Below are 20,768 nucleotides of genomic sequence, written 5' to 3' on the forward strand. Positions count from 1 at the left end.
TTTCATTGAAACTGATGGTTTCATTGAAACAGGCCGATCTTTAATCTGATTTTGGATTGTCACTTGCAGGGTTGTTTCACTCAGTCACAATACACCTCTATTTCTGAGATCCACGTTAGGTAGCTGTAGACAAAGGAAAAGTGCATTCTCAGACATTGCCTACATAAATCTGCAGAGATCAGTCTTTATTTTAGTTAGCTGTCAATTTTAATAAAATTTCTGATATTAATTGCCTTATCACAGTCAGGTAAGTAGTGATCAAGTGAATTTTTTTGTCCGTGCTTGGAGAAAGAAGTTAAGTGTTTATGTGCTTCTTCAATATAGACAATGTATTTTTAGACAATTATTGTATTCATTCTTTGCACTTGCATGCATTACTTTTTTTTGAAAAGAGTAAGAAGTCTATATAGTTGCTTTGTGGCTAAAATCTTGATATAACAATGTATCCTATTGTGGCCTTGAAGAAACTGTTAATTTTACATGAATTAATTCAGTGATTATTTCAGAGATTTGACTCAAATGTTTTTAGAAACAATGAGAAATTGTATATTTATCTTTTCAGGTAAATTCTACATGTTATTAAAACTAGCTTTCTGTAGACTAAGTGTTTCGATGATTTAAATGAAGTGGAATGTATTACATAGCTTGTTAAGTCTGGGAAATAAAGCAGAAAGTGAAGCAACAGGCTTAAAAACAGTCTATATTGATTTAGCTGTTCTTTATTCAGAAACCAACATTTTTCAAATTCCTATAATTGTGTGCAGCAGATGTGTCATTGTCATAGATTCATTCAGACAAAAGATATGGGAATCAAATTAATCATGGTACATCTAGTCCTTTAACAAGACATTGAGTATTTCTCACTGAATACTCTTTACATCGAAATTCAGTCGACTGATTTATCTGTCCTTTTTTCTCTCCCCCGCAGCTGTTAACTTTTCAATGTGTTCTCCAAATCCATGCCCATGTAACTACATACTGAATGCCACTATCTTTTATGCAAGCAAGCAACAGCTTCTAATTTCAATACTGAAATGCTGAGTTACATAAATGGAATGTACAAAATCAGCAGCATGTTTTTAGAAATGCTTTTCCACTTTTTAAAAAAAAACGCTGATACCAATTTGATTATACAAACAATGCTGGAGATCTGAAATTATACAAGTTAATGAATCCTTCCCCCTTCTTTTCCAGTCCTGATGAAGAGACTCAGCCTGAAACGTTGACTGTTTATTCCCCTCCATAGATGCTGCCTGGCTTGCTGAGTTCCACAGCACCTGTGTGTGTGTTCGTGTTCATATTTCCAGCATCTGCAGGATTTCATGTGTTCCAAATGTATAATAATATTGTTTTGGGCAAGATGGTGCTGAGCTGCAGACTCTGTCAAGGTCATGGCTTAGACTTAATTGTTTGCTGGCTTGTAGGGATGATTTTGGGGGTATAGAGGAGAGTTAGGTTAAAGTTTAGGAACAGGGATGTGAGGAAGGTAGAGGTTCGGCTGGAGTCTAGGCCTCCACTTCGCACTCCACATTAGAAAGCCAGTAATGTAGACACGGGGCAAAGGATATCCATAGGTGAATGTCAGGCTGGCAAGTGCTGTGGACAGAGAAAAGTGAGGATGAGGGCTGGTCAGTGAGACCCCCAGGTCGGTGGGTCCAAGTGGTCCATTCGGGCAGAAGGCATAAGGGCCATAACCACCTAAGTGTACAAGTAGGCAAGTCAGGTGTTTGAAGTCTGGAGTTTTGGGTCCTGGGGTCATTAAGATTGAAGACGAAGGTTGATCACAAGTCCGGCAGTTGATGGCAAAAGTCCTGTGGCTGCAGGTCCACTGGGGAAGTCAGAGGGCCAATCACTGCAAGTCTGCTGGAGGCAGCCTGTCTCTGTGTGCATCACTGGGCAGGAGGGAGATAAGGGACTTGTTTTGTTGTTTAGTTGTGTGTGGTGTTTTGCTGAAAATTGAGGGCTTGCTATGTTGGTGCCAGAATGTGTGATGGTACTTGCAGGCTGCTGCCAACACCTCCTTGGGTTGTGTTGAATGCAAACAAAACAGCTCACTGTATGTTTTGATGTATAGTACAAGTGATAAATCTGAATCTTGATAGTTACAAATGGGACTAGTTCAGAGGCGACGTGGCAGACAGCAAATGTGGATGCTCCCAACATAATCATGGTGCACGTTTTGTAATGCCTACTTTGGAAATCAGACAAAATAATTTGAAGCAGTATTAGCATTTTCCCTCCATTGGTAGTATTAGTACTTTAACTAAATTTTGGTTTGGAGAGAAACAAATGATGCGGAACATTAAAGCTTTTTGAAACATTACTGTAGCAGTTCTAATATGTATGAGTTTTTTTGAGTAGAGGCATTTGAAATATGTAACAAAATACTTGTTCTTTAAATTGTATTGTGCACTTACCTCTTTGCTGGGATAAAAACAAAAGTCATAATTTGTGTTGTATGATTTTCAAGTTTAATTATCATTCAACCATACATAAGTACCCATGAATATGGCCAGATGAGAGAGTGTCACTCCACGGCCAAGGTGCAAAACACAGTAGCAACACAAGGTATATATAGCACAATATCAGTAAAATGCAGTCACACATGAACAAAATTGAAATCCCAAGGCCCTGGTCTACAGCCAATCACAATACAGCTTATCTCCTGATGATCCAACACAGAGAACAGCCTTGACTCCGTGAAGGCTATGCCACATTGCCTCCGGCACTTCGGTGGAATGCACCAACTCTGCCTCTGGCTGTCCTGGACAGCTGTAACCATGGCGATGCCATGGCCTGAGGCCTAGTCCTCACTACTACTACTACAGCCACTCAAATCCCTGCCGTCTGCCACTCTGCTCGAGTTTTAAAGAGAACAACCTAAATTCTTCGATTTCTCCCCATAATGGAGGCTCTCATCGAATGTAAATAGGAAATTTACTCAGATGAAAACTTCAAGATCACTTTTCCTTCCCAAGTTGTGATGCAAGGAATGGTGCCACTGAAACAAATGACTGATTGACTTAGTTTAGCAGGATAACTATTTTATTTCATTCAATTTCCTGTATTTAAATCAAATATGTATCTTTTTGAAGTTCTTTATCATCTTGCTCCAGTAATTTTGAAGATTTTTGAATGTGCAGTGTGTGATTCCTCTGTTCCCCATCTTGCTCAAAATAATGCCATGTAAATTTTGAATGCATTTGAAACAGAAGGTCAGGCAGCACCTGTGGAAACAGAATCAATAGTTAATTTCAGGATCAAGACCGCTTGTCTTCAACTTGAAATATTAACTGATCATCTGTTTCTTTGAAATATCCAGCAGTTCAGTGCAGTACTTACAAAGCTAAAATTTACTGGGAAATAAAGACACTTACTGCCATCTGCAATTATCTCTCTGCACAACTACACTCAAGAACAGAATTTTAATGTAAATATTGCTGCTGCCTTTTCAATGGTGTGCTGACTGTGTTCCATAGATTCTGTATGAAGTTTAACTACAGAATCCTTTTGCTGCAATACCGGGGTAGTTTGTTTTTTATGAGTACTGAACCTCTGCTACTTTATATCAGGCACAGCATCAGAAAAGTTTATCAGTTCAGTACTTTTGAGTATCTGGGAATGAGGCCATGGCTTAAACGTCCTGCCAGAGATTATTGAATGTTTTATGGCAAGGACTTGTGTGCATGTGTATGCTGGACACTTGGTGCCATCAGATCAGTCCAAGTCCCACCTCTCAGGTACATGTACCTATAGATGGGGAAAGAATCGATCTATAAGACAGCTATGCAAGTTAGAATCTGATGTCTGTGGTTTGCCATACAGAAAGTTATGGCTGGTAATGTAGCAAAATCTTACATCATCTGCAAAATTTGAATGAATTTTTGTTTATCTTGGGATAGTCATAGACTTTTTAAAAATGTGATCTTCATACTATGCCAGTGGCAATTTTATTGCAGACTTATCCCCAGTTAAAAAATTAAATAGTTTACCCCAAATTTCTGCTAATTACGTAGCTATTATTTAGATTTAAGATTCCATTCTGTAACCAGCCATCAGTCTCTGCATGGAGCAAAATGCTTGGAGGTTATGAAATGACAATATATGAAAGTAAAAATATTAGTCATGATATTTCTTTTTAATTTGAGTATTTCATGGTGAATTGGTACTGGTAAAAATCATTGGACAAATATGATTAAAAGTATGGAAAAGTGGTAGCATAAATTTTGCTTGAGTGTTTAACGTAGTTGAATTTTCTTCAATTTAATGAGAATGTATCAACTGTAAGGATTTCTGGTGAGCTGAACGAATCTGAGCATTACAATTTTTGGCTTATTATTCAAAAATAAGCCATAATGCCACAAGCAGAAAGTCTAGTGGAAATACCATTGTTCTTTTGCAACTGGCTAACAGGAGAGTCCAAGATAAACACGGCAGAAGGTTCTAAAGTGCAACTGTACATAATTTTAACTATCTAGCAGAACCTTCTCCAGGATCACTCCTATACTGCAGTGAGAAAACGCAGTTCTTCAACATCCAAGTGAATCTTTAACAGTTTCAAATTCCCTTGTACTAAAATTGCATGAATGTTTGATTACTCGACTGTTGAATTGAACAGGTGCAGACTGGTCCTTGGGCTTACAAGCAACGTGAGTAGACATTGCTGTCAACTATATCTTTGTGCATTGTGCTGCACATTGACCAGTTAGTCAGAGCAAACTGGCTTCCAATGTCTTGCATGCATGAAACTTGGAATGCGTTTTATGTCTAGGAAAGGGATAAGTGGTCGATGAAGGTAAGGGAAGGATAAAGAGGTAAAGCATATTGAGCAAAGTCAGAATCAGGTTTATTATCACTGATCTATGTTGTGAAATTTATTGTTTTGCGGTAGGTAGTATAGTGCAATATATAAAATTACTATGTTACAGTAAAAATAATACAGTGCAGAAGTGGAATAGTGATGTAGTGTTCATGAGTTCATGGACTGTTCAGAAATCTAATGGTGGGAGTGGGGGGGGGGGTGGGGTAAGCTGAACCAGAAACATTGAGTGTTCATCTTTAGGCTCCTGTAACTCCTCCCTATTGGTAGTAAGATGAAGAGAACATGTCTCAGATGGTGAGGGTCCTTAATGATGGTTGGCACTTCTTGAGGCACTGCCCTTTGAAGATATCCTGGGTGTGAGGAGGCTTGTGCCCATTATGGAACTGGCTGAGACTAAAAACCCTCTACAGCAGGGCTTTCCATCCTTTATTATGCCTTTGACCAATACCATTAAGGAAGTGGTCTGTGGACCCCAGGATGGGAACCTCTGCTCTACAGCCTCTTCCGATTTTTGTGCGTGGAAGCCACTATACCTGGTGGTGATGTAACTTTGTTGGAATGCTCTCCGTGGTACGTCTGTAGAAATTTGCTGGAGCCTTTGACATACCAAATCTCCTCAAACACTGAATGAAGTATAGCCACTAACATGCCTTCCGTATTGCATCATTATGCTTGGTCCAGGATTGATCCTGTCAGATGTTGACACCAAGGAACTTAAAGCTGATCACTCTTTTCACTACTGACTCCTCAGTGAGGATAGGTGTGTGTTTTCATGACTTTTTCTTCCTGAAGCTCACAATCAGTCTTTTGGTCTTGCTGGCATCGAGTGCAGGGCTATTTACAGCAACGCCACCCACACAGCCGATCTATGTCACTCCTATGCACTTCCACATCACCATCTGAGATTCAGCCAACCACAGTTGTGTCATTGCCGAATTTATAGATGGTATTTGAGCCATGCCTAGCCGCACAGCCATGAGTATAGAGAGTTGAGCAGTGGGCCAACTATGCATCCTTGAGATGTGAGTGTATTGAGTGAGGAACTTAATGTTTTTAAATGGCAGGAAGAATATGTGAGGAAGGTGGTGTGTGAAGCAAAAATTATGGTGGTTAGACCAGAAAAGTTGCAGCTAGATAGAGTGCTAGAGATCAGGCAAATGTTGAGTTTAAAAGGATAGGGGAAATCAGAATGCTGGAATTGAGTCCTGAGGTTACCAACTATGGACAAAGGTTACCATGGGATTGTGTTGAAGCAGCATTGTTCAAAAGCAAGGCAAAAGATCAAGTGAACCAGTGCTTTACTTGGAAGGACTGTTGGGTTCCCAGTATTAGAACATTAGAAAAATTTTGACATGAACACGCCCTTTGGCCCAACAAAGCTTGCCAAATTCCTGTTCACATAGTGTGTTGAAATAACAATCAAGTTTAGATTTGAAAGTCTTTAAGGTACTACTCTCAACAACATTACTAGGTAGTTTGTTTCACGTGTCCACAACTTTCTGTGTAATCTCCCTTTAACCAGTCTCCACCTCTGGCCCCAAGACCTTGTTGATGGGATTAATTTTGAAGTAGCTGCTGGCATCCTCCTTACTTGTACCCCTAATGATTTTGAACACTTCTACCATGTCGCCTCTCATTTTATGTCTACTTGGGCTAAAAATATTAAATTCTTTTAACCTTTCTTCATGACTTATACTTTGTAGACCTGGAATGACTCTAGTCCTTCTCTGAACTCTCTCCAGTGCCTTTATATCCCTCACAAAATATGGAGACCAAAACTGGATGCAGTATCAAGGTGCGTCCTCACAAGTGGATTATTCAGCTTAAGGCCAATGTCTGTAAACTTGAACTCTAGTGAGCGCATTACATGGTCCAAAATTCTATTGGTCTTCCTAATCATTTGTGTGCATTGTCTAGATGTTGATAGTGATGAGTCTGCCAAGATACCCAAATCTTTCTCATACAGTGCCCTTTCCAACTCAAGACTTCCAATTGTATATTTATATCTATATTTCTACTTCCCATATGTAATACTTTACATTTACTTACATTAAATTTCATCTGCCATTTATCTGCCCGCATCTGGATTTTGTCTAGATCTAACTGTATAGCTTCTGCTGCCTGAATGTTATCAGCCCATTCCCCCAATTTTGCATCATCTGCAACCTTTACTAATTTATTTGTTATGAGCTTATCCAAATAAATAATGCAGATTAAAAACAGCAGCAGCCCTAGAACTGCGGAGCCCCACTTTTCACATCTTCTAGGTGTGAAAATGATCCTCTCACCATAACTGGTTTTCTGCTTTTAAGCTGATTCTCCACCCATTTGTACTCCTTACGTTGAATCCCTATCTCCTGTAATTTGATTATTAAGCTCTTGTAAGGTACCTTGTCAAAGCCTTCTGAAAGCCCAAGTAAATGGTATCAATCTCTATTGTAGGGCATTGAGGAATGCAGTAGAACAGAGTGATCTAGGAATAATGGCGCATAGTTCCCTGAAGGTGGAATCTCATGTGGATAGGGTGGTGAAGAAAGCTTTTGGTATGCTGGCCTTTATAAATCAGAGCATTGAGTATAGGAGTTGGAATGTAATGTTAACATTGTACAAGGCATTGGTGAGGCCAAATTTGGAGTATTGTGTACAGTTCTGATCACTGAATTATAGGAAAGATATCCACAAAACAGAGAGAGTACAGAGGAGATTTACTAGAATGTTACCTGGGTTTCAGCACCTAAGTTACAGAGAAAGGCTGAACAAATTAGTTCTTTATTCTTTGGAGCATAGAAGGTTGGGGGGGACTTGATAGAGGTATTTATAATTATGAGGGGTATAGATAGAGTTGACGTGGATAGGCTTTTTCCATTGAGAGTAGAGGAGATTCAAACAAGGACATGAGTTGAGAGTTAGGGGGCAAAAGTTTAGGGGTATCACGAGGGGGAATTTCTTTACTCAGAGTGGTAGCTGTGTGGAAAGAGCTTCCAGTAGAATTGGTAGAGGCAGGTTCGATATTGTTATTTAAAGTAAAATTAGATAGGTATATGGACAGAAAAGGAAGGGAGGATTATGGGCTGAGTGCAGGTGAGAGTAAGCATTCAGCACAGACTAGAAGGGCTGAGATAGCTTGTTTCTGTGCTGTAATTGTTATATGGTTATTGTTTTCATGAATTTTAGTTACCTCATGGAATTCCAGAACATTAGTAAAACATGATTTTCCCTTTCTGATCCCATACTGGCTTTCTGCTAACATGTCTGTTCTTATCAACTGCTTTTCCACCTCATTATTAACGTTTCCATTATCTTACCTACAATACACATTAAGCTTACTAGTCCACTAGAGTCAGTGTGGCCACCCTTGTATACTGGGAAAATGCTAGCCCATTTCCAGTCCTTGGAGATTGCACCAGTTTTCACTGACTTCTGAAAAATACAAGTTATGAGTTTGTATATATAATCCGAGAGCTCTTTGAGGAACCTTGGATATATGTTGTCTGGCCGTAGATATTTATTAACTTTTAGCCTTTTCAGCTGAAGCAGAACCTCACTCACTATGGTTGGAAATGAATGTTCTGAACCATATCATCTTTGAATTAACTAGAAGCACTGAAGCAAAGTTCTGGAAACATAGCCTTGAGGGTCTGAGGCAGAAGACTATAAGTGGCTTTGGTTACAGTGATATGGAACTGAAGAAGATCGCAGTGTATTCACAATATGATGCCAGTACAACAGGAGTATTTTTAAAGATGTTGTGCTTGATGGCAAAATCTAAATTCTAATATTTCCATTCTTCGAGGAGAAAAGCAGACCATGCTTAAAGAAGAATCGAGTATGTGCAGTTTACTTGGGACAGGTGTAGGTGAGGAAATATTATACACGTCAACAGCTGCATAAATGTTGAGTAGTTTTTGTCTTGCACATTACTGCTACCATAAAACAAACTTCATGACATATGTCAGTGATAATAAATCTGATGTTGATTCTCAATTTGTGACCAAAGGATAAACAGATAATATTGTGAAAGTGTAGATTTTTGATGGATGTAGGAAGAAGTATTGGAAGAAGTTAGGAGTGATTGAAATTGTTGATGGGAAATGACAAGGTAGATAGAGTACTGGCTATGAAGGAGTAGAGTGATAGGAAGATACAAAATCGTACTGAAGGACACTGGAAAAAAGGCTTCAGAGGTGATTAACCAAAGGATTTTAGCAAAGAAATGATGAGGGCAGGTTTTGAAAGGGAATCTGAGAGTACAGCTCAGGGAAAGACACAAAACAAAGTTCAGGATTTGCTTGGAAGGTGTCTTAATTTAGTGATCTAACAAATTAATTATCTATATTTCATTTCTCTAAGCTTCCACCTTTCTTGAATCTAGGGCTCTTGTAGTCCTCGTGCCCTTTACTTGATTCTGTTCCTCTTATTACTTTATATACGTTATTGTGACCTGACTGGAACCAAGCATGAAAGGTAATTGCAGTGAGGGAAGCCAGTTGCAAAAAGCCACAAATATCTGAATGATGTTGCAAGTCTTTCCATGTATTTATTTCAACATCATGCACGCAGCCCCTATTTTTCCCATTAGTCACACTTATTGAAGCTTAAAGATGAAATCAAGTGGCTTCAATGCTTGCACCAAAAAACAAGAAACAAACTACACAACAGATTGATGAAGAGAAGCAAATTAAGAGATTACCAGTATGGCTTTTTTTTTCCGAACACAAGATATGCAAGTATTATTTGTTGATACTTAGTATAATGGACATCTATATGTGTTTCCACATGAGTTTTTTTAATACTATTCAAGTCCATACAAGCCATTAAATCTCTGCCACAATGATTAACCTCTACTTTATATTTCATAGTGAAAGGCCTGGTATTTAAGGAATGTTTCTCCTCAGTGCTTTGGAGGGCATTCATATTACAAGGGAGGAGATTTTGGCAGCCTTACAGTAAATTAAGGTGCATAATCTTCGAGGCCTGACCGTGTGCATTTTTAGACTTTGTGAGAGGGTAAAGAAGAAAGTGCAGGCCTTTGGAGATATTTGCTTCGTTGTTAGCCACTGCTCAATTTTCTGAAGACTTGAAGATAGTTAAGGTTGTTCTGTTGTATATGATGGGCAGCAAGGACAAGCCATAAGTCATAGGAGCAGAGGCAGACCCATTGAATCTGCTCCACTATTCCATCTTGGTGTTTTTTTTTAAATTCCCCTTCACTCCATTCTCCTGCCTTCTCCTTATAACATTTGCTGCCCTTACCAGTCAAGAGCCTTTCAGACCCCACTTTAAATATATGTAATAACTTGGCCTCCACAGCTGTATGTGGTAATGAATTCCATAGATTTATCACCTTTTGATTAAAGAAATTTCTCATATTCAATAGGATTCAATCACATTCTCCACACTGCCCCCCCACCATTCCTCTAAACTCCAGTGAGTACAGCCCTTGAGCCATCAAACACTCCTCATTCGTTAACCCTTTAATTTATGGAATCATTCTCATGAACTTCCTCTGAATTCTGTCCAATGCTAGCACATTCTTTCTTTGATAAGGGACCCAAAACTCTCCTTCTTCAGACTCCCTACTTCTCAACACCACCTGCCTTTCCACCAATTTTGTCCTGTCTGAAAATTGGCCATAAAGCAATTAATTTCATCATCTAAATCATTGACCTATAACATGAAAAGCAGCGGTCCCAACATCAACTCCTACCGATCACCACTAGTCACCGACAGCCAAGCAGAAAAGTCTCCCTTAATTCCCACTCTTTTGCTTCCTACCATCCAGCCAATGTTCTATTCATGCTAGTATTTTTCCTGTAATAGCAGTGGCTCTTACCTTGTTTGTCAGCCTCATGTTCTGCACCTTGTCAAAGGTCATCTGAAAATCCGAGCAAACAGCACCCACTGACTCTATTTTGTCTATCCTGTCTGTTGTTTCCTCAAGGAATTCCAATAGATATGTCAGGCAAGAGTTCCCCTTAAGATAATTATGACTGTTATTTTATCGTGTGTCCAAGTACACCCTGATGTCGGGTAAAGGCAAGGACATTACTTGGGACGAGGAGGCTGCGGCCGCTTTCATTAAAGCCAAGGAAGCCTTGGCAAATGCCGCGATGCTGGTGCACCCCAGAACGGACATTCCGACCGCACTCACGGTGGACGCATCCGACACAGCAGTCGGCGGGGTGCTGGAGCAGCTCATCGAGGGGCGCTGGCAACCCTTGGCGTTCTTCAGCAAGCACCTACGACCACCCGAACTCAAGTACAGTGCTTTCGACCGGGAGCTGTTGGCACTGTATCTGGCAATCCAACATTTCAGGTACTTCTTAGAAGGCAGGCCGTACACCGCGTTCACGGACCACAAACGTTGACCTTCGCGTTCATGAAGGTGTCTGATCCCTGGTCGGCTCGCCAGCAGCGACATCTGTCCTACATCTCTGAGTACACGATGGACATCCAGCATGTCTCGGGAAAGGACAACGTCGTGGCGGACGCACTCTCCAGACCAGCTGTCCAGGCCCTGTCCCTGGGCGACTATGCAGCACTGGTGGAGGTGCAGCAGGCAGATGACGAGATGCCCAGTTACAGGACCGCAGTCTTGGGTTTGCAGCTACAGGACTTTCTCGTAGGCCCAGGTGAGAGGACCTTCCTGTGTGACGTAGCTACTGGCCAACCTCGCCCCATCGTCCCGGCAGCCTGGAGGTGGCGAGTTTTCGCCTCCATACACGGTTTGGCGCACCCATCTATCAGAACAACTGTCTGGCTGGTCTCCAACAAGTTCACGTGGCACAGACTTTGCAAGCAGGTCAGTGAATGGGCCAGAATGTGCGCGCAGTGCCAAACAGCCAAGGTGCAGCGGCACACTAAAGCCCCGCCACAGCAGTTCAAACCCACCCACCGGAGGTTCGACCACATTCATGTGGATATCGTGGGACCCTACCAGTGTCCTGAGGAGCGCGGTACCTCCTAACTATGGTAGACCGGTTCACGAGGTGGCCAGAGGCGGTCCCGCTCACCGACACATCTGCCAATTCCTGCGCCCGAGCACTGATCGCAACCTGGGTAGCACACTTTGGGGTACCGGCCCACATCACCTCCGACAAAGGCGCCCAGTTCACCTCCAGCCTGTGGTCGGCTGTGGCCAGCCTGTTGGGAACGCTGCTACACCACACAACTGCCTACCACCCACAGTCGAATGGACTAGTGGAGCGTTTCCACCGTCACTTGAAGTCGGCTGTCGTGTCCTGCCTGAGAGGACCTAACTGGGTGGACGAGCTTCCTGGGTCCTGCATGGAATTCGCACAGCGCCCAAAGAGGATCTGTACGCCTCGTCGGCCAAGTTGGTGTACGGCGCACCCCTGGCCGTCCCAGGAGAGTTCATACCAGCCCCAAGGGGGCAAGAGGAAGAACCCACAGCAGTACTGGATAGACTACGCGAGAGGCTCGGCAACCTGGCCCCCGTACCGACTTCACAGCACGGACGGACCCCGACCCATGTACCCAAAGACCTGCAGAACTGTAAGTTTGTATTTGTACGAAGGGCGGACACCGGGCACCGCTACAGTTGTGTTTACAAGGGGCCATTCAAGGTGATCAGCAACAACGGGTCCACGTACGTTCTGGACATTGGGGGGAGAGAGGAGGTTTTCATGGTGGACCGACTCAAACCAACCCCTGTGGACTTGGCGCAGCCGGTCAAGGTTCAGACACCACGGCGCAGAGGCAGACCTCCCAAACAGAGGCTGATCCAGACTGTGGACATTGGGGGGTGTATCGCCATTTCTGGGGGGGGGGGTGTTATGTGGCGACCCACTTTCTGCGCAGGCGAACTGGCTCATGAATAGCCAGCGCGCGGGGGGGAGACTTTGGTAATACACCCCTGACGTCATTTCCGGGCGCTAGGGATTAAGTGCCAGCGCCGCGAAGTTTGAATAAACTAGTCTTGAAACGACTTACCGACTGCGTGTCATTATTTCAGCGCTGTGTGTAGCACATCGCTACAATGTCTCTCAAAGCCCTAGCAATTTCCTCTTTCGTCCGTCAGTCTCTTGGGTAAAAGCAACAATGGAAAGTAGAGGGTAGTTGTAGGTGGAGCATGTTTTTCCTGATGACCAGTGGTGTTCTGCAGAGATTTGTTCTGTGACCTCTGCAGTTTGAGATTTTATAAATTACTTGGATGACAAAGTAGAACAGTAAAATCTTGGAATCCACATCCACTGATCCCTCAAGATTGCCATGGAAGGTGATAGGGTTGTGAAGGTGTATGGTGTGTTAGTCTTCAGTACTTAAGTTTATCAACTTGATTGGGTTCAGGACCCATGAGGTAATGTTGGAATTTTATAAAACCATGGTTGGACCACACGTGGGTTACTGTGTTCAGTCTGGTCACCTCATTATAGGAAGGCTGTAGAAGTTATGGAGAGTGACATACTGGATATGGAGAGTTGTGGGGTGCTAGGTAAAGACAAGGGAAACCCTATCTCTGTTATAAGTTTGGGTTAAGGGCAGATGTGTGGTGAATGGAGGCGAGGGCATCTTCAATGAGGGAAAACTGTATTCTTTGGGGGAGGGCGAGAAGGACATCTCTAAAACTGAAAGCCTCATTCTGAGAATGGGTGTGGTGGAGACAGGAATAGCATTTTTACGAGTGACAGGGTGGGAAGAGGTTATAGTCATTTTCAAGAGGAATGAATAAATGTAGAGTATATTGTATACAGCCTAAAGTGTTTATTTAATGTTTTGAAAAGTTTGCTTTTAGTTTATTGAAATGCAGGGTTTTTCCATTTAGATGTGTTGTGTACTTTTAAAATATTTAATAAAATACCATAAAATAATCAAACAGATCTTGAATCTGCTCTACAGGTAACTTAAGTCCAAGACTATAATAAGTGGGAAAGCCAGAAGATTGTTAGCTGCCCTGTTTCCGTGCCTAGTCGTTCATTCACAACTATCTTGACTTGCTGCACAGCATATAGATTTGGTGAGGTCATGTTTTAATCTCTGGTATAAATACTGGTACATGCACAAATCAGAAGTTATGCCATTTTGTTCCAGCTGTTTGCTCATGTACTTAACAGATACGTTAATGGTAAATATTGTGTGAATCGTCATGTGCGTCAGTTTAATTGATCTCTGGTTGTATGGTTTGAAATTTTTGACTGTTTTCATAAAAAAGTAACTTAATGGCAAATTTGTTATATTAAAAGTAGATTATTCTGCTAAATATTTTCAGGAATATAATTTGGCTAAATACCCATTTTTTTTCTGTTGCAATAAAAATGCTTATTAGTTTACCCTTTGTTAACAGAACCAATCAAAATGGCTGTCAGAACACATTCTCCTAGACATACACGCAGTAAGTCTGAAGGAACGCTAATTGACCTGGATGAGAGCCCATCAACTACTCACTTATTTGTAAAAGGTACTGAAATAATTACACTATATCATAATTTATTAATGTAGTTCTTGTGTGTGTGTGTGTGTGTGTGTGTGTGTGTGTGTGTGTGTGTGTGTGTGCATATATATATAAATATAAAAAATGTATGGTCTATTCATCCTGATCAGGGTGGTTACCTTTCTGTACCCTGGGTAAGGATCAAAATGCAGTCTTTGTAATAAAGAATTAGGGTTTAATGTTTTTTTAAATAAATGATTGTCTTGTTTGCATTCACATTTTTCTTTTGGCATCTGGCACTTTATTACTCATTCATGTTTTTCTTCTACATTTTATTTCCAATCTTATCCTCTGTAGAAAATAACAATCTTCCAGGAATTTCAAAAGGACAAGAATCTAATCTATTGCAAGACTGGGATTTGCTAGTATTTGACCAGCCCAACCACACTGTTAATCAGAGCACAAATCCTTTTTGGAATGGTCTGTCAGGATCAAACCCATTTTTAGATGATATTGCCAAAGAAAGTGATGATAATGTCGTAAAGCCATCATCTGCATTAAATGAGAATGCACTGGTTTTTGAAAACCCAAGGACTGCAGAGTCCATTGGCTCCTCAGCTGATGAATTGGATGTTGACAACCTGATCTATATTGGAAGACCATTTGCAAAGCAGCATGGAAGGTGGAAAAGTGCTTCAGATATTTTGGATTTTTCAAACAAAGAAGATGTTCCTCAGAATAATCGTCCATTGAGTGAATTTATCGCCCCGAATTTAGAATCTTTTCAAAATGACAGAGAAGCTTACAAAGCGGCATGGTTGAACCATAGACAATTAACTAGATCATGCCTTGATTTGGACATGGTAAGTCAAAATCCTGGATGGGGACAGACTCAGGCTATTGAAACACTTATTGTCTGTAAGATGGACCAGAACGGGGGATCACTTCATTTGCCTGAATCAGATGTAAGTGTCCATGTACCTGAAGGTCATGTTCCACCTGGTGAAGTCCAAGAATTGGCAATACAGGCCTTGCTTGAACCACCTCAGTTGCTTAATAATGATTTTTGTACAACAATTGGGCCATTACTGGAGATGAAACTAAGCAATTTCAACACTAAAGGTTGTATTTCTTTAGAAATGAGGGTGACGGCTGAAGTGAAAACTGATCCGATGAGTCAAGTTATGACTGACGTTGTATGTCTTTGTAGTGATGCTAAAGAGGGCCCTTTTGAGAAATTGCACAATATTTATATATACAAAGATGTTATGCAAGTAAAACTTGAAAAATTGAGTCCTTGTATGTATGTTGTACCAGCAGTTGAAGCAAAATGTATTCAGCCTCCAGCATTGTCAGTATGGGATTATCTTGACAAAATGATTACTGTTGGTGTTTATGGCCCCAAACACATTCATCCAGTTTTTACTGCAGTTTGCACAATCTCTTGTCACAATGAAATTCCACAGAGACTTGCAGATATGAAAAGAAACAATAAAAATTTACCTCCAGTTGTTCTTCAACTTTGGGGAAAACATCAATTTCATTTAGAGAGACCACAAGATCTTCAAATTTCTGTTATTCCCACCGAGACAAAGTATGATGTACAGGAAACTGATCAGACCATGCAAATTGATAAAACTTTGCTAACAATGGGCAAGACAATTCGACAGCCATTCTCGTTGTCTATGTCCAAAGCCGGAGAAGTTAATTCATTTCAACTTGTTATTCAGGTTAAAGATGCCAACCATGATGTTATAACACAATTCAGTATCCAGACACCCATGCCAACAGGCAAATCAAATATGAAAAGACGTTATCAAAAACGGAAAGAGTCACTGACGCACATCACTTCACGTGAACCTTCACCTGTCAAGCATCCTGTGTTTAAGGACAGAGAGATAAATATTATTAATTATGGAGTGGCACTGAAATCTGTGTTGAGACAACCAAAAATTGAATACTTACTGGAATATTTTAAAGGTGACACTATAGCACTTCTTGGGTTGGACAAAGTCAAAGTAATAGGTCAAACCAGGATCAAGGAATGGTATGTTGGTTTCTTGCGTGGAAAGATTGGCCTTGTGCATTGCAAAAATGTGAAGGTGATTTCTAAGGAGCAGGTCATGGACTATTCAGAAGTGAAGGTTACAACCAAGATTCTCCTTGATCAAATTACCATTCCGATGAAAAGATTGACATATATGTATGCGTCTGTCCGTGAAATCATCACAGAGAATATTACTAGTTGGAAGCCATTTGCAGAAGTGCTTGGATACACTGATCTCCCATTGGATACAGTATCCAGGACTCCAGCTGTGAGCGAATCGGAAAGAGTTGCATGTATACTGGAGAACTTAAAAGAAGACTGCCATGCTGGTGGTAACAAGATAAAGAGAAAGTTTCTGCATGAAATTGTTCTGGTAAGTATTTTTAATAAGTCTGTCACTTCGTTGCAGCTGGCAGCATATTAGGTGCAACTTTAGATGGAAATACTTACGTTGTTCAAGCAGCGGTAAAGGTTGCATGATATGGCATTTTGTGGCTATCCAAATTTTTCCCCGCAAAACAAATTCACAAAAGTAACCGGTTTGCTTATTAATCTTATTGCTGCTTGTGGTACATTGTTATGTGGGGAAATGGCATTCACATTCATCCAATTGGTGTAACTTGAGATGTGTTAAAGATTCACTTAATAGAAACATTTCAACATTTCAAAGGATAAAAAATTACCTATTTAAAACTAGAGAGTTGTTGAATCACTAAGTAGTATGTTCATGGTTCAGAGATGTTTTGGACTGCAGAATAAATTAAATGTTATGAACATGTGTCAGGTCACTGGAATTGAGACCAACATGTCTATCAGCCATAATATTAAATGGCGACAGAGACTGAAAGATAAGATAGCCTGCCATTCCTAATTCTCTTATCTTTGTGTCAGAGGAAGGTGGATAAGACCATAAGACATAGGGACAGAGTTAGGCCACTTACCCCCTTGAGTCTGCTTTGGATTTCAATCATGGTTGATTTATTTATCCCTCTCAACCCCCCCCCCCCCCCATAACTTTTGCCTTCTCCCCATAACTTTTGACACTTTTACTAATCAAGAACCTATCAACCTCTGCTTTATGCATACTCAGAGCTGTATGTGGCAGCGAGTTGTCAGATTCACCACCGTCTGGCTAAAAGAAATTCCCCTGTGCCCTCTGGTCCTAGACTCTCTCCTCATTCTTCTAAAATCCAGTGAATACAGGCCCAGAGCTATCAAATGTTCCTCGTCCCTTTCATTCCCAGAATCATTCTCATGAACCTCCTCTGAATCCTCTCCAGTGCCGTTATTTCTTAGATAAGAGGCCAAAAACTGCTCTCAATACTCCAGTGCCATGTGACCAATACCTTGGGAAGTCTTAGCTTTCCACCCTTGCTTTTTTGTCCCTAAGATATCCTTAACTCAAAGATATATAATGTCATGTTGGTATCTCTGCTGATAATTAGCTTGAAAATGAATTAGTGGAAATAGAAAGTAGATTTAAATGGTGACATATTTAAGTAACCATAATTGAAATGATTGCAAATGAATGTAATACTACTATTATCCTTTAAACTAATGTGGGATATCTTTTTAAAAAAATGAATGATTGAAGTCTACAACGTTCTGCCAGATGTGGTAATGAAGGCACATTCAATTATGAAATTTGTAAAGAATCTGGATTGGTATCTGTGAAGTTAGAATTTGCAGTGCTGTGGAAGAGGGCAGATGACTGTGCACAGAGTTGATAGAGACATTAGGCCAAATGGACTTCTGAGCTGAAAGATTTGAAATTCTGTGAATGGTTATCCTTTGAGTGAGAGCTTTAACCTTTTTGCATTCTTGCACTTTGTATTCATGCTATTCGGTCCGTGCGATTTGTTCACTATGCAGTAAAATTACTTTGACCTAGCAACCTTTGGGTTCCATATTCTGTTATTTACTGTATCACTAGGGCTTTGCTGGGCTCTGTTTTACCAACAACACTTCCCAAATATAGTGTATATTTCAAAATATACAGTACACTAAATTTGCGAATGAAAATTGTTGAGAAAGGAAACTGTTCGTTCATGTCTTAGAGTTGTTGGTGTTTGAACATGTGCATATTTTAATTTTGCTCAGTGTCACAGTTTAATTTGGTTTAATATATGATGAATTCTTTCATGCAATAATGTAGCCGTGCATTTCAAACACAATAATCACGGAGCTGGTGAAAAATACCATCTGATGATAAATATGAGAGAATTCTGTACTTAGTTCTTGATGCAAGTGAAGAACCTGTCTAGGCTCAAGATTTGGTTAGTTTGGTGTGCCCATAGTAATGTTTTGCTTAATGCCTTATGATTTGCTTGGTATCAGAAATCTAACGTTAATATATCTTAATCAAGATGATTCCCCCCCCCCCAGAAAAGCCATATACTCCAATAGAACTTTCTGTATCACCTCGGAAAATTGCTAAATTCTAAAATTTGCATAACTTCTGACGGACTAGTTGCCAACAGCAAATTTGCAAGTATTGAGATTTTAAACAGTATCTGAACATTGGCATTTTACCTGCATTAACAAGGCTTGATTGTTCAACTTTCAAAATGAGCTTGCATGAGGACTGAGTTCCTTTCAGATATTTCAAAAATAGTAATGAAAGGTAATTAATATATGAGTGGATTCAACTAATTTTAACCATGTTGCAGTTTCCAAACATTGTCTTGGTCTGTATCTGTCAATCACAATCACAACAACCTGGATTTCTTTAATAATAAAAGCCCTTAACATTTAATACATTCCAAAGCAATTCATTGGAGCAAATTTGTTTTAATAAAGTTTTAAAAGAGAAAAGGAATGCAACCATTGGAAGCACTGAATTGTATACAGGTTTCCCCCGCAATCCGAAGGTAGACCGTTCCAATGAAACCATTTGTAAACCGAAATGTCGTAAAGCGAAGAAGCAATTACCATTAATTTATATGGGAAAAGTTTTTCAGCTTTCCCAGACCCAATAAATAACCTACCAAATCATACCAAATAACACATAAAACCTAAAATAACACTAACATATAGTAAAAGCAGGAATTATATGATAAATATACACCCTATATAAAGTAGAAATATTGTAGGTACGTGTAGTTTCACTTATCAGAATCGGAAAGACAGCAAGCCAAAATGGATTTGGAGAAAAAAGTCGGCACGTACACGCATGTGCATGTACATGCATGCGTATGCACATACACGCATACACACGTACACACATGCGCAAACAACTGCCCACACAAGGCTTCATGGTCATTGTAGTCTTTCTCGGGGTAAACACGTATAAAGCGAGCGTCTTCATAAAAGTGAAAATCCTCTTTGGTTAGCAAAAACAGGTACTAATGTAGGTCTTTTGTAACAGCAAGTTGTTGTAAAGTGAACTTTCAAAAAATGGGACACCTGTATGGTACTGCTCACTATATCAGAAGAAAAATGTGCTTGTGCTGGAGAGAGTTTAGAGATGATCAGCAGGATGTAGCCTGGATTAGATGGCTTCAGTTTTGGGGGGGAGATTAGATAGGCGGGCTTGCTTTCCCTGGAACCAAGGAGGTGGTGGGGTGACTGGATGACATGTATAAAATTATAATAGGCATCAACAGGTAAGTAACCAGAATCTTTGCCCATTCTAAGAGTATCAAAAATGGGGAGCATTGATATAAAGTGGGAGGAATGAGATTTAAAGCTGACTTGAGGGGAAAGTTCCTTCAAAAAGTGGTTGCTAACTAATTTGTTGCCAGAGGAGATGGTGATACAATCACTATGTTTAAGGGACATTTAGGCAAGTACTTGAATGGACAAGTCATAGAGCCAAATGGATCCAATTCAGGCTGCTCGTGGGATTAGTCAAGGTGAGTATAAAGGTTAGCATAGATGTAGTAGGCCAAAGGATCCATTTATCTACTGTACAAATCTGATTTAAAGAATAACTTTCCAAGTGCAGTATTTTGATTTGCAACTCTAGGTCCTGCATCTTAAGCGAGCAATGTTCAAGAGAAAACTTAATTTTATACAGAAGTACTCACATCTTTTTAATGAGTTCACTGTTAATACTGCAACAAGAAATGTTTATCTTCTACTTCTTGCAACCGGCAGTGTTATGTTTATAATTTATTTTGTGTTGATGTTTGGACATGAGACTTGATGAATTGGTGGCAGTTGATGTACTCTGTTTCACTTGATCCAGTCACAGGCAAGTAGGAGGGCAATGTTTGATTTGTAAGCAAAAGTTAAAAGGAGGACTGGAAAATTATTATGGACTAAGTGTAGATACTGTAGCTAATTCGGGTTAGCGTGATAGATTTCCTTTCTCAGCTTCCAAAGTTGCATGTTGGGTATTAATCAATTGTACTTTGTTTCTATGATTTGTTCGGGTTTATATATATGTTCAGCCACAAAAACAAATACTGAGTAATCTGGAAATGTATTACTAAATGAATAGATTTTTAGACAAATGACGGTGTTGGATAATGTGCAATTTGACATTGATTGTTGTCAGTACTTCG

General features: G+C 40.2%; 1 protein-coding gene and 1 long non-coding RNA gene across 7 annotated transcripts in view; one reads left to right on the plus strand and one right to left on the minus strand.

The window, feature by feature from the left end:
* macc1 (MET transcriptional regulator MACC1) overlaps positions 1-20,768 on the plus strand; it is a 51,866-nt gene that overhangs the window by 20,719 nt on the left and 10,379 nt on the right. For 2 of the 6 annotated variants that reach the window (XM_073054095.1, XM_073054094.1), the window contains exons 2-4: positions 13,682-13,799; positions 14,127-14,240; positions 14,571-16,633. In XM_073054095.1, the coding sequence (XP_072910196.1) occupies positions 14,138-14,240; positions 14,571-16,633 (2,166 nt within the window). In that variant the 5' untranslated portion in view covers positions 13,682-13,799; positions 14,127-14,137. Of the gene's footprint in view, positions 1-4,774; positions 4,796-8,639; positions 8,679-13,681; positions 13,800-14,126; positions 14,241-14,570; positions 16,634-20,768 lie in introns of those variants that run through there. The other 4 variants (XM_073054097.1, XM_073054096.1, XM_073054100.1 and 1 more) reach the window with 4 other exon arrangements.
* LOC140732019 (uncharacterized) overlaps positions 3,028-20,768 on the minus strand; it is a 34,364-nt gene continuing 16,623 nt past the window's right edge. The window contains exon 2 of the long non-coding RNA XR_012099962.1: positions 3,028-3,227. This is a non-coding gene — a long non-coding RNA (uncharacterized lncRNA). The remainder of the gene's footprint in view (positions 3,228-20,768) is intronic.

Source organism: Hemitrygon akajei, chromosome 8 (assembly GCF_048418815.1).
Source record: "Hemitrygon akajei chromosome 8, sHemAka1.3, whole genome shotgun sequence".
NCBI classification, from domain to species: domain Eukaryota; kingdom Metazoa; phylum Chordata; class Chondrichthyes; order Myliobatiformes; family Dasyatidae; genus Hemitrygon; species Hemitrygon akajei.